This window comes from Trachurus japonicus, chromosome 4 (assembly GCF_045865225.1).
Source record: "Trachurus japonicus isolate A0001 chromosome 4, Traja_1.0".
In the NCBI taxonomy this organism is placed as follows: domain Eukaryota; kingdom Metazoa; phylum Chordata; class Actinopteri; order Carangiformes; family Carangidae; genus Trachurus; species Trachurus japonicus.
Genome location: NC_140910.1, coordinates 13,713,436 through 13,726,799, shown reverse-complemented (window position 1 = coordinate 13,726,799; position 13,364 = coordinate 13,713,436). Strand labels below are relative to the sequence as shown.

Below are 13,364 nucleotides of genomic sequence, written 5' to 3'. Positions count from 1 at the left end.
CTCATGGTTTCGGTGTTTACACAACGTGACTTTGTAGAAAGTCTTCATCCTTCAGTCACCAAAAAGAAGGAAGCCGCACAAAGAGTTTTGACTGCTGCGCAAAATGTTTACAGTAGACCGTCTCTTCCTATTGTTGTTAGCAAAGAGGCATAGTTTTTGTGAGGTATCAAGTACAGCCTCAATTACCTATTACCTGTAAACAGACACCACTCACGCTCACAAATGACTGAATAATTTATCGTTGTTGGACTCCCACAGTTTAGTTAGCCTCCACTTTATATTTCCACCGGCTGGGCACAAGCATGATTTTACAGCTCTGATCAAAGATATTTCATTATTCTATATCTGTGGTAATGACAATGTTAGTTTGTGCTTTGACATAATTATTTGTTAAGATGACAGTATCTAGACATACATGCATCAGAGCAGGAATACTGAGTTAGTTAACATGGTTCATTCAGTCCTCATCATTACTCTGATAATTAGTAAAAGGAGATAACATTGTGAAATGTAAAATCAAGGCACTGACTGGTGTCATTATTGCTGCTAATCCTACCTCTTTTTAAAAAGATATATACTTAATAGTGTATTTGTATTGACTTACCAGCTGGTTTTTATGGCTAGTGTGTGTTTGTGAGGCTTATTCTTTTCATTTGATATACCTGTCACTGTGTGATTTGGCCATTCAGCAAATAAAATCAAGAACTGGGATGAAGTTACCTTCTGCTTTTTCCTCCCTTTAAAAATAGAATGCACAGTTGTGATCATTGCACATGTTCAGTAGTTTTTAAACATTTTATTTCAGATTAATGGAAAACATGTACACAAAACCAAAATTATTTACAAGAACTTAAAGTCTCGAGTCAATAAAATGATTAAAAATGTTACACATAGCATACGTATTAAAATATGACACAGGACTGGAGATACTGGGAAGAGTACATTGTAAAACCTACCCGCATACATTATGGTATGCGGGTCTACTCTTACCACCAGTTTATTACAGTTTGTGTTAGAACAAAAAACAGTGATAAATGTCTGAATGAATATGTTCCCAATAACGTGCGCTGGCTGTTCTCAGCAGAGTTAGTTACCGTCCTCGAAGCTGCCACTGCTGCTGAGGGAGGAGCAGAATCTCATGGTGCTCATGGGATCAGACACATACCCTGGAAAACAGACAAGTCCACAGCAACAGTCACTCAATCACCTTTCATACATTATTATTATTTACAATTACAGACAACACGTCTTAAAAATCAAGTCTAATATGAAGTCTTAACTTGCTACAAAATATAACATGTTATTGATCATCTGAATTGATCCGATCCTTAGTGTTAAACTGCTACACCTCCACTTGAACACAATTACATCACTATGCAGTACAACACATGTAATCTCCACACAGACCATTTCGATCAATGGGGGAGAACTGCATGTTCCTTCTCAGCTCCTCCAGTGAAAGGCCTCCAGATGCTCGCCGCTGCTCGCTGAAAATGAAAAGGAACTCATTAATAAATCAGAAATATATACTGCTTTGTTTACATGGAGAGGTAAAGATGAGAGACAGCTTAGATACAAGCAGAGAAAATCCAGTATCAAATGTCCAACCTAATACCAGGCTGCTCTCACTTATACAAAACTGATGACGGGTTTGATGCGGGCACCAGAAACAAAACCAGTACACCAAGTCATGAAGTATAAAACTATTAATGAGTGATGATCAATAAATATTAATGATACTGGAGTTGGTCTGCAGAGCACTATTTCAAAGTGAAGGCAGCACCCAGAGAGGCCTCATCTAACCTTTGACGGAGTGCCTGGAGATTACTGGAAAGCCATCGCCACATCACATTAACCCCACCTCCGGTTACTAGGTTCATAGTGACCGTTACCAAGCAGACACACACACACACACACAATTGGGAGGGTCAAAGCCGGCCGTCTAATACAGGCCTTCCTCCTCGGTCAGAATGCCATGCATGTTTTATTGGATTTGCTTGCCTTTTGTTTCCTGCTCGGTATCTGAGCAACTCGTCTCCTCACTGTTGCAGTAAGTATCTTAACTAGCCTACATGTTGCTGGCAAAACAATAGTTGACACCAAGTTGTCTCTACAAGCCCAGACGTGATGTTTGTGGAGTTTCTGTTGGTAGATTCTTAAACCAAATTTACATTTATTAACATTTTATTTACCCAGGTCTGTGAATAACAACAGAATTCTTGATTAAACCTTTTACATACTTTTTAAAGCCATTTTTACATCTCATCCATATAGTAACTGTACAAAATATAAACCATATGATAATTTTAAGAAATTTGAACATCTAAGCTCTGAAAACAAAACATCCAAGTTGTTGAATGAAGTAGTTTACCTAAATTAAATAGCCACAAATGTTTCAACTATCACACACTACATACTCTTATCAAATTTACATTTGTCATATTCACACCTTTGTTTCAAATATGATTTTGATGTAATAACAAACTAAAACTTGCCTCTCACTGCTGTTACTGTTGATATCTCTATGTATGTTTGCTCTGTTAATCAGTGTAGTGAGTGCTTAGGGAAAGCACTCAAGTCTCTCCAGGCACAACACCACTGACAGCACTGACGCCACCTGACTGAGTGTATATGTCAAGCAAAAATCTTTGGAAACTGTAATTTCATAGCTGATTCCACTGGAAACACTGTCTGGCAGGTCACACTAGTATTGTGCAAAATTTAATTCAGAAAGGCTGACGAGCTTGTAAAGCTTCCCTTCTGGTGTTCAAACTAACAGACTACAAACAAATGGCTACAGCACCCTACTGTACACCACTTTAGGGAAAAGAAGTTATAGCAAATGGCTGGATGGTTTTAATGTATGACCAGAAATGGGCTATTTGATGTAGTATTTACAGTGTTTAAGCTGTAACAGTGAAGTTTTCAAAGATTTCAGCATCGTTGTTCATTGTGATTCAATGAATGTCTGATTCACTCCTCAAGTGGTTTAGATTTAAATCTGACAGATTAATGCAAACAGTCTAAACTGACTGAAACCTCACCCAGACCTGGCCATGACCAACGGCTGCTTATTTTTACTGGGTGCATGTGAATGTTGCCATTGTGCGCCATTGTAAATTATTCTTACCCTCTTAACCCTCACCCAGCTGAGGACATGCTTCACTTCTCTTACCTTTGTGTCCAGGAGGCGTAGGCGCGAGTGTTGAGGGCGTACTCAAGCTCAAAACGAGAGCGAAGGGCGGCCACGTGGCTTCGGCCGGGTCCTCCTCGTCCGAACAGACAGTCTGAGGAGGAGGAGGGCGACAGGGAGCCGCTGCTGTTGCTGGAGGCCGGAGACATCAGCTGTGGCGGAAGCAAAAAAATATTCATGACAGGGAGAATTTAATTATTACAGCTTGTACTAGTGTAAGATGTAAGAACATGACTTTATATACCTCAACGTTGCACAGGCATTCCTCCAGATTGGAAACTACTTCAGAGAACTCAGGCCTGTCCTGAGGCAGAGACATCAAACCATTACTGTTATTTTTAATTTCCTGTTACAAGGTTGAACAATCAGATGTAGGAGGTACAACCCCAAACAGACACACACACACACACACACACACGTGCATCCTCTCTAACAGTGGTCGGTGCTTTCTGCTGATTTTAGTCCGCCCACACATGACGCAAAGGGGGAACTCTGCCGTCCTTAGATCTCTAGCCTCGCTAGAAAAGAACAAACACTGCCACGACAGAGCTGTTCAATTATACATGACGTCCACAGAACTGTGCTCAAAGTCTGTGTGCATTCTGTTTTCAATGAATGAGATCCAAGACAGAAAAAGAGAAACAGGAAAATATTAACAACAGTAAGGACGGAAACAAAATAATGTTTTCAAGGCCCTTCATTCTGATTTTTACTAAGTGCGCTTTCTTTTTGCATTTCACAGTGATCGAGTAATTACTGCTTTATAGAAAAGGTACTTCACAGCATTGTTTTGGTGTTGAGAGTTTATATAATCATGTATATTGCAAGTTTGGACAAAGTGTGCCATGCATTTTTTTTTTTTTTTGCACAAACCCAGTAAACACAGTGCAGCGTGTCCTACTTCCAAACCCCATGGTAGCTGGTGTACTGCACAAGGGAGGCACCATGAGAATTGTGTGCACACGCAACCTTGTGATGGCCTAGTACAATCACACTCTTGTTTACGACAAAAAAAAAAAAAAAGAAGAAGGAGAAAGAAAACGTCTTGAGGACAGAGTGATCGTCAAGGGAGACAGGTCCACAGATAGGCAAACAGGAAGGAGATGGACCACAGAGGGAGAAGTGTGCCAGCGTGTTGGGCTGGGCAATAATGTATCTTAATGAGGCCTGGCTAATTGTGAACACAACATCGCTGAGGAGGCAGCAGCATCATCATCATCATCATCCAGGTTATGTGTGCTCCTCAATATGAACAGGCATGTGTTAATGTATCGCTTGGGACTACAGCAGTCCCACTCATTAGTGCTGCATGTGCAGCAGCTGACTCAGCATTATTTGCCTCTCAGAGCTTCAGTATGTCCACATAGCTAATGATAATAATAGCTGCATAGACATGAGAGCACTGTGGATGTAAACTGCATTATGAACAATGGTATGATGTGTATGTATATTAATCAAGAACAAGTTAGTAGTGGCTGATAATCAAGGTTCAAGAGGTGCACGGTTTCAGGTGGTTTACCTCTGGGCATGCGTTCCAGCCTCTCATCAGAAGAGCAGAGACGGGTTTGGGGATGGAGTAGCCAATAGGAGGTCGGATGTGATGGTAGGCCATGTCTGCTGCTGCAGCGGCTGAGGGTGGTCAAACATTTTACATTTAGTTTTCAAATGATCTATTGTTGTCTGACTTCTTCCTATTTCGTCACCACCATAAAATCAAAAACAGGGTGAAATAATTGTAGCAATATTAACTCTCGTCTAGTTATTGTCAGTCTGTCAGATATCCTACCAACTGTGATATTCATTCTTATTAAAATTTTGTCCTGGGCCACAGAATAACTCTTCCTGTTTATTCTGGTGACTCTGACTGTTCCTCTTACATGCCGCCATGTGGCTTTGACAGCTATTGGATGCATTACAATGAATTTAGGTGCACTCACTGCCCCCTGCTGCGCTGATTGTGGTAAACCCTGAACTTTTCCTCCAGTGTCATCAGGTTAAAGTTAAATTCGCTGAGCACTTTTTTATGGTTTATGACCAAAAAGCTCCTCTCATCCCCGACCTGTCATATTAACTTGAACTGGGTCTCATTGGGAGAGTTTTAACAACGTGTTTTGCGGAGTCTCCAGTTTTCTGTTTATCTGTTGTGCCCCCTTTGTGTCACCATTACCAGGTTTCAAGTGAGCGAAGGGAATCTCTCCAGTGAGCAGCTCCCACAGACAGAGGGCGTAGCTGAACATGTCTGCCTTCACCGAGTAGCGAGTGCACTGGGTGAACACCTCTGGAGCCATCCAGCGCAGGTTCTGCACATACATACAGATATTTATACATTCAAACTGTTTAAAAGGGGATAATAGTGAGATTTAAGTTCAACATAATAAATTAGGCCATGGCACACAAACACGCACACGTACACACACTCAGGCAAAATGAGACCCAATTACTGACATAAACACTGCGTCCCAGCAAGGGCAAGTAGTTCCTCACAACAGGCAGCTCCCAAGAGATGCAACACACTTAACACCAAACTGCAGGCGAAGCACTTTGTGTGTTGATGAGTCAGCACATTGAGACAGAATCTGCATGGAGGCAGTTTTTTTTTTTTTTAGCTGGTGGGTAATTGGGTAATTGATGACAGGTGCCAACAGAAGGTCTAGTTTGAGCCACAACAACAAAAAATAGCATATACATTTTCCAAAATATGTCTTATCAAAAAAGATGAGGAGAAAAAAAACTAGGCAGCACTGACCCCTGGCTGCTTGGTCATGTTATCCTCCTCCACAGATTGTAGAAATCTCGATTCTGCGGACAAAGGGAGGGACATACGGTGATCATGACCAAAAAAAAAAGCACATCCACTGGCAGTGAAGTTATTCAGCTGAACTTTTCTCAGCAGTGCCAGTAAATAAACGCTGCTAAGTGCCAGCATCACAGGAAACTAACAGAAGGGAAACCAACAGAAATATGGCCGCCAGCAACACTAAATATTTCCCCCGAGTGTAAAGAGGGATGATATTCTACTTCACTGATCAAAGTGTATCACAACATTAGCTCCAAATAATGAAAAATTGAACTAGGTGATGCTACTCTATTTTTTGAACTGGTAACAACAATGCATGGAAAATGTATCTTCTATCATTAATTTAGGAAACAGAACTAGTTATTGGAATATTAATACATTATTTTCATCAATGTAGATTCCAGTTTTATATTAATGTCACATCACTGTGCATTTTACCAAAAAGAAATCACAACATTACTTTTTCTTATGTACCTCTTTATTCTAAGCTTTGGTGAACAACTCTGCCCCATGACTTTAAAGCTGCATTAGAGGGAGGATGAAGGACAGAGGTAAATCTGAAAATCTAATCTGGTAGCACAAGCAGAGAATAATCATTAAGTAACTAAACTCTCTTAATAATGTTAATTATTTCAAAACTATCTTCTGAGACTTTGCTAGAATTAGCAACCATACTAGTTATATTAATCAGTTGAGTCAATTAAATTAAGCAAAGGTGAGTTTTACTTCTGATTAATCAACAAATTCATCCTCTTACAACGTGACATAGTTCTTCTTTTAAAAGGCGCATGAACATAATGCTGATATTCATTCAATGTATAAAAAAGGGTCTGAAAACAGCTTTAATACAACTCCAATAAGTCTCTTGGCCTTACCCCCAAAATCAGCCACCACAGCATGTCCGTCCTCATACAGCAGAATATTATGACTGGAAGGAACACATGTATTATTTACAATGAAAGCAGTTATTTCAGACTGCCAATACACAATACACCACACATGTTATTACTGTGGCACCCACCTGTTGAGGTCCCTGTGGATGATAGGCTGGGTGAGGTTGTGCAGGTACTCCATGCCCTTGGCCACGTCGATGGCGATGATGAGCTTGGACTGCAGGTCGATGAGCCTGTCCATTGACACATCATTAAAGCAGCAGCCACTTAGTCCCAGATCAATGAGCCCCTGCCAATCACACACACCACTTTTACACAGATCAATAGGACAGTCTATAAAGACAGCACCTGGCCTCACAGTTAGCAGAACACTTCATCTGGATCAATGATGATCCCGGCCGAGGGGGGTGGGGGTAGTTTGACCTCTTGTAAGATCTCAACTTCAGGATTTAGTCACTGTCAAAGTGTGTGAGCAACTAAGTGTAACATCAATAAACTCTGGTGCTTTACTTTATTACAGAGCTGAAACTACCCACTGTTTCCATCATTGATCAATGTTCACTAAATTGCTTGATTTACTAGTCTCTTACCACTAAATTCAAATATAAAATCAATATTTGACACCGACTACTTTCAGCACTGATTCATTACAAGACTTTGGTATCAACCTTCCTTCATTTTATACAAGTTAACTCCTAAATATTGTTGGTCTTTCTGTGGTTTTATGTGTGTAAAACTGTTATTTATTCTATTTTTTATTTAACTTTTATTTAAACAGGTAATCTCATTGAGACACAGGGTCTCATTTCCTAGAGAGACCTGTTTCAGACACAATACAACAATTAGTTAGACATATAATACATACATACTGTATAACATTGACATAAAAGTGTCAAGTTATGTTATTATTATGTTGTGAGTTACATTGTTATTAGTATTTCTAATGCATAAAGCTAAGTGATATGAAGAGAAGAAGGTTACATAATGGGGAAGTTTTCCATTTTGGGCACTGACACACATTTATCTTTACACATTATAACAAACTGTGAGCTCCAGGGAGTCATTTCCTCACCTCTTCTGCTCGTGCAGCAGGGAGAAGAGCGAGCCCCCAGAGACGTACTGGGTGACGATGGCAAACTGGCTGGGGTCATCCAGACAAGCCCCGACAAAATGGATGATACAGGGGTGATTGAGGCGACAGAGGATGGAGACCTCTCTGCAGAACATGTCCACGTCTGACTTAGAGCAGTATGTGTTGGCTCGATAGCTACAGAGGAGAGCGGAGACTGAATGTGTTACAACAGGAAAGGGATGGAAACAACAAGGCATCTAGTGTTTTAAACGGACGAGTAGCCAACCGTTTGATGGCGACGATTTTGTTTCGGCATTTGCCTCGGTAGACTTGCCCAAAGGAGCCTGAGCGTGAAACAGACATGATTATTAATAACATTTTCAGATCCGCTGAAAACAGAGAAGTTATGAACAGAGTTACCTGATCCGATAATCTCATTAAACTCCAGCTCAGACAGCTGAAGGTGGAAATGAGATGGGAGGCTGGCCCTGAGCAGGAGAACCTCAGCTTTCTCTGTTAAGACAGAGCAGAGTTTATTTCAGCAAAAAGAAACTGATGTGAATCAATAAGAAAAATCATCTTGTTGTTCCTTTTAATTCAGTGTGTGAGGATGTTTATAAAGTGTTTTCTGCATGTTCTGATTTCACAACTGAGCCTATTAGTGTACTTTGATGTGAAAACATTTAGTAGCTTAGGAAATGTTTACTGGTGTGTAAGAACCAACAAAGTTTTTGGCACTGTCGTTTGTCTGACTCACATCGATCTGATCAGATAAAATATGTTTATACGCGTGATCATCGGTTCTTGAGAAGCAAGCATGAGGCAAGCGGGTTCTGGAAATAAGGGTCTATTAGGCCAGTTGGATGGCATTTTGTCTTGGGAGGTGTGCTTGTGTAACGGATGTGCACTCACTCACCCATAAAGGACGTGCTAACCCAACTGCCAAGTGATTGTCAACCTCTTGGCAAAACAGTTAGCATCGTCACCTGCCGTGCAGGAGACTAGGGTTCGAACCCCACCTGGGGCAGACCGTGAGAAGCACAACGTAGAGGCCAGATATGACATTGGCTACAGTGGTGCCGTGACCCGGATGCCCTGGGTGGAGTGAGTTCAGCTGGGGTGAGTGTAACGGATGTGCACTCACTCACCCATAAAGGATGTGCTAACCAGACTGCCAATTGCAAAACAGTCAGCATCGTCACCTGCCATGCAGGAGACCAGGGTTTGAACCCCACCTAGGGCAGGCCGTGAGAAACACAACGCAGAGGCCAGATACGACATCTGCTACACTTGAGTGTAGCAAAGAGATGATTTCTGTGGTATTCCTGTCCTCACCCACTGATGCTTCACTTTACTGATGCTGGTAGAGGACTCCAGTTATACAGCAATATTTGGAAACCTTATGCTAAACCCTTGATTTTTATGGGCTTCTATCAAATTCAGATCAATTGTTTCTCACACAAGGGAGAGACCGGCTCTGACTTCACTACTATGGATATCAGAACAGTGTTATCATCTGCAGCTGGGACCCTTTGTCTTGGCAACAGGTAGTGTGTGTTTTCATGTCAGCTGACAGTGATGTGAGGAGTGGGTAAAACCTGCTGCGCTTCACTCCGTCTCACTACCTTTAGTCATGCTTTTGATCTTTCCCAGAGGAGACGGGACAGAAACGTAGGAGCCATCTGGAAGAGAGAGAGAGAGAGAGAGCATGTTCCGGCGAATTAATGGGAGGGTCTGTGTGGATTTTATTGCAGATCATTACTTTTTAGAGGGGTGACTCACCCCCTCCTGGCTGGGAGTACTCATTGCAGGGGGAGTCATCTGGACGTTTGTAGTGTTTCAGTAAGGTGACAATGGCATCGTGACCTGGAGGACACAAAGATAAAATGGTAATAATAGTTTATATTTGATGTTCCCTGACAGCTGAGCTCATCATCGCCCTAACAAACCTTTTTCATAAGCCCACATCAGGCAGGTCTGCTCGTCCTTGTCCCCACTGGACCTGCTGGGGTCGCAGGCCACCAGGTTCATGTCCGCCCCGCTGTCCAGCAAGAGCTGCACCAGGCGGATATGGCCGTGGAAACAGGCGCTATGCAGAGCTGAACGTTGTCATGTGATACACACAATAATAATGAAACAACTGGTTCTGCTGCACTTAAATTAGCTGCACACGTAAACACAGGATGTGATGAGTCACCTGTGTGTCCATCTCTGCCCTGGTGGTTGATGCTTGCAGCGTTGTGACTCAATAAGAACTTCACCATGTCCAGGTCTTTACCATAGGTGCATGCACTGTTAGACAGGATATGTTCTCATCAACACCTTCACAACAGGAGTCATGTGTTTTATGGTGACACCGTGAGTGTCTGTCTCTGTGTATTCAGACTATAAATAAAGACAGAAAGATACACAATACCTGTGAAGTGCTGTCTCACTGAATATGTTCTCCTTTGACAAACTTTCTGTACCAGAGAGTTGTACAATCTCCTTCACCGCTGCAAATTTGCCATTATAGCAGGCCCTGATGAGACACCACATTAAACACATGTCACGTCCGCTCTATATCATCTATTAAAAACCCACAGAGGTCACACACACACACTGACAACTATTTACAAGTGTAAAGGTGTGTCCCCGTAGATGTTGACGGAGTGAGGCTGAACGTCAAAGTTGCCCTGCAGAAGGAAATGCACGATCTCATGATGACCAAAGCGAGCGCAGAAGTGGAGAGGAACGTGATCTTCGTTGTCCTGAGCATTGACTGGAAAGAGGAACAGCAAAGAGAGAGAAGGTTAGTTATCTCCAAATGCAGAAGTTTGAAGAGGAAGACTGGCAGCTTTAGCAAGTGGATGTACCAGTTTTAGGCAGTTTTACAAGCTGGAGTCTGTATTAAGCTGTTATATTTCATTTAGACCACTGACTGCCATACATGTGGGAAAATATTCACCATTAGCTTTGCTGCCTTCCCCCATCAGCAGTTTGACGATGCTGAGGAAACCCTTGGCTGCAGCCAGGTGCAGCGGCTGGTCACCCACCTCACCACTGGCGTTCACATCTGCACCAAACTTCAGCAGCAACTTTGCCAGCTGGGGGAAATGTACAGTGTATATTCACAAGGAGAAACGTTTTGGGAATTGTATTTCTATCACTTCAGAATGCAGATGTGGTTAACTGGACTTGTTTACTGTACCTGCTCATTGCCATTGTAGCAAGCAATATGCAGAGGGGTGAAGAAGACAGCGTCTTGGACGTTCACATATGCTCCATGTTGTAGGAGAATATCTGCAGCCTGGTGGGGAGATGATCAGCACACAAAAGCATTGAAATGTCTCTATTCAGTGGAAGAAGACATCCAGGGTTCAGCTCTCACCTCCTGGTGCCCAGCCAGTGTAGCCACATGCAGGGCGGTGAGGGCACCGTAGCCCACCTGCTGGACATCCGACCCTCCATGAAGAAGGGCGGTCACCAGCTCAGCATTGTCCTGCAGCGTGGAAACAGAACAGGGTGGACAGGTAATCATTGTTAAATAACTCAGACATGCAGCTGTAAGCACACTGGCTTTGACAGTACTTGCACTCCACCATGTGGTAAAACACAGAAAACCCTTTATAAGATAACAAATGAGACGAGTGAGAGAGAGACTCTGATTAGACTTATATACATAGAATTTTGACATCTGAAATCACCTGGTAAGCAGCCAGGTGGAGCGCGGTGAAGCCGTTCCTGGACAGCCTGGAGGGGCGCAGGCCTTTGTGCATCAGGGTGCGGATGTGGGACTTGTTCCCTGGTGACAATCAAGAGAAAAAATGCTTCCATTCAGCAGCAGATCTGGTTGACTGTGAATGAGCAAACCAGTTCAGGATTGTCTGGACTAAACTGCTGATGCAACTTTTAAATGTATTTCACTTTAACTTCTATTATTCAATCTTTACATGTGGTACATTGCAAATATACTGTTTACTTTCGTGTGGTAAACACCAGCAGGGTCATCTTCAGACAATAACGCCTGTCAGTCCATAGTAATCCTCCTTCGCACTGTCACATTTTGTCGAGGCGTTATTTATAGACCCTAGTAGTCATGCATACCTCCACACACGCAGCAGAGATGCAGCAGCGACAGCCCCTTCTCTGTTCGGTAGCTCAAGTTCACCTTCTGAAAAGCCTCATCGGAGCTGAGCAACAGGAAAAGCAACATCACCCGATTGTGACGACTGAAGCCACTCAGACACACAACATTAAAGAAAACCCAGGAGAGTGCAGGCATAAACAAGTACCTCTTTTTCAGTTAAAAACAAAGACTGAGCAACAGTTTTAAAAACACAAAGAAATGTTGTCACCCGAAAGCCAGATGGAGGTCTGCAACCTCGCTGTCTTTGAGTTTGAGATCATCTTCCAACTTCTCGATGATCACAGAGTACGACTCACCCACCTTCTTCTTCCACTCGTCTTCACAACATCAAACACAGTTACAAATGAATATCATCAGTACTGCTTGTAAGCAGAATCAATACATACACATACACACACACACACTTCTATATAATTAACATACACACACATATTAAATAAGTGACACCCACACTGGGCCCAAAGTTTGTTGACAACCCTCATTAAAATAAAACACGCCACACTATCACAAAGACACTGTGCCATTACCTGTACACGTCTGCGATGGTCTTGATTTGTAATTTCCCATTGAAAGGCTTCTTCTCTTGTAATATGTGCTCTATAGTTTGGTGAGCTAGAGTAAAGCAGTAACACAATCGCTCACTGTGCCACAATCGCACAGGTCCAGATAAAGGGGGATCGTGTCCGAGGGCTAAAAATAAACACCTTTGAGTGGAATGGCCAACAACTACGACAACTGATCTCCCTCCAAACACAAGTGAGCATGTATCAGTGTGACTGTGTGTGTGTGTGTGTGTGTGTGTGTGTGTGTGTGTGTGTGTGTGTGTGTGTGTGTGTGTGTGTGTGTGTGTGTGTGTGTGTGTGTGTGTGTGTGTGTGTGTATATACACATACCCATACAGTATAAGAACAAAGCAAAGCAAGTGATTAGTATCCTACACTGTCCCAAAGCTATTTCTGTATGATGTGGGCAGTCTGGATTAAACGTGAAGCGCTTCATATTTCACTATCGACACATTCAGTGGTTCTCAAACTTCCCATGTCTTGTTCACAGCAGACATGTTGACCTGTAATAGCAGCAAAAACAAATTAATGACAACTGCACTTAACGACAAAAAATGCCCACCAGGAATGACGAGATGAAACTACCCTCCTCCTCCTCTCTCTGGTCTAGGACAATAGAAATGTCTATGTAGAGCAGCAGGTGCTCCAAATACCAACTATGACTCAAACTGGTTTTTTGACATTTGCTGACGTACTGAAGTTACTCATCTTCTTATCT

At 42.4% G+C, this 13,364-nt stretch overlaps 1 protein-coding gene across 1 annotated transcript; it reads right to left on the bottom strand.

Moving 5' to 3' along the window:
* Nucleotides 1-763: 763 nt before the first annotated feature.
* On the bottom strand, nt 764-12,838 carry tnni3k (TNNI3 interacting kinase). Its single transcript, XM_085774115.1, has 25 exons — nt 12,612-12,838; nt 12,293-12,401; nt 12,042-12,127; nt 11,642-11,739; nt 11,326-11,436; nt 11,146-11,244; nt 10,903-11,041; nt 10,572-10,716; nt 10,372-10,476; nt 10,153-10,247; nt 9,905-10,054; nt 9,738-9,821; nt 9,581-9,637; nt 8,376-8,468; nt 8,242-8,299; nt 7,956-8,150; nt 7,012-7,116; nt 6,866-6,918; nt 5,940-5,992; nt 5,361-5,493; nt 4,713-4,822; nt 3,438-3,497; nt 3,176-3,345; nt 1,408-1,487; nt 764-1,166 (listed from the first exon to the last, which is right to left on the bottom strand). The coding sequence occupies exons 1-25, from the start codon at nt 12,649-12,651 to the stop codon at nt 1,087-1,089; spliced, it is 2,508 nt and encodes an 835-aa protein (XP_085630241.1). The 5' UTR covers nt 12,652-12,838; the 3' UTR covers nt 764-1,086.
* Nucleotides 12,839-13,364: the final 526 nt, after the last annotated feature.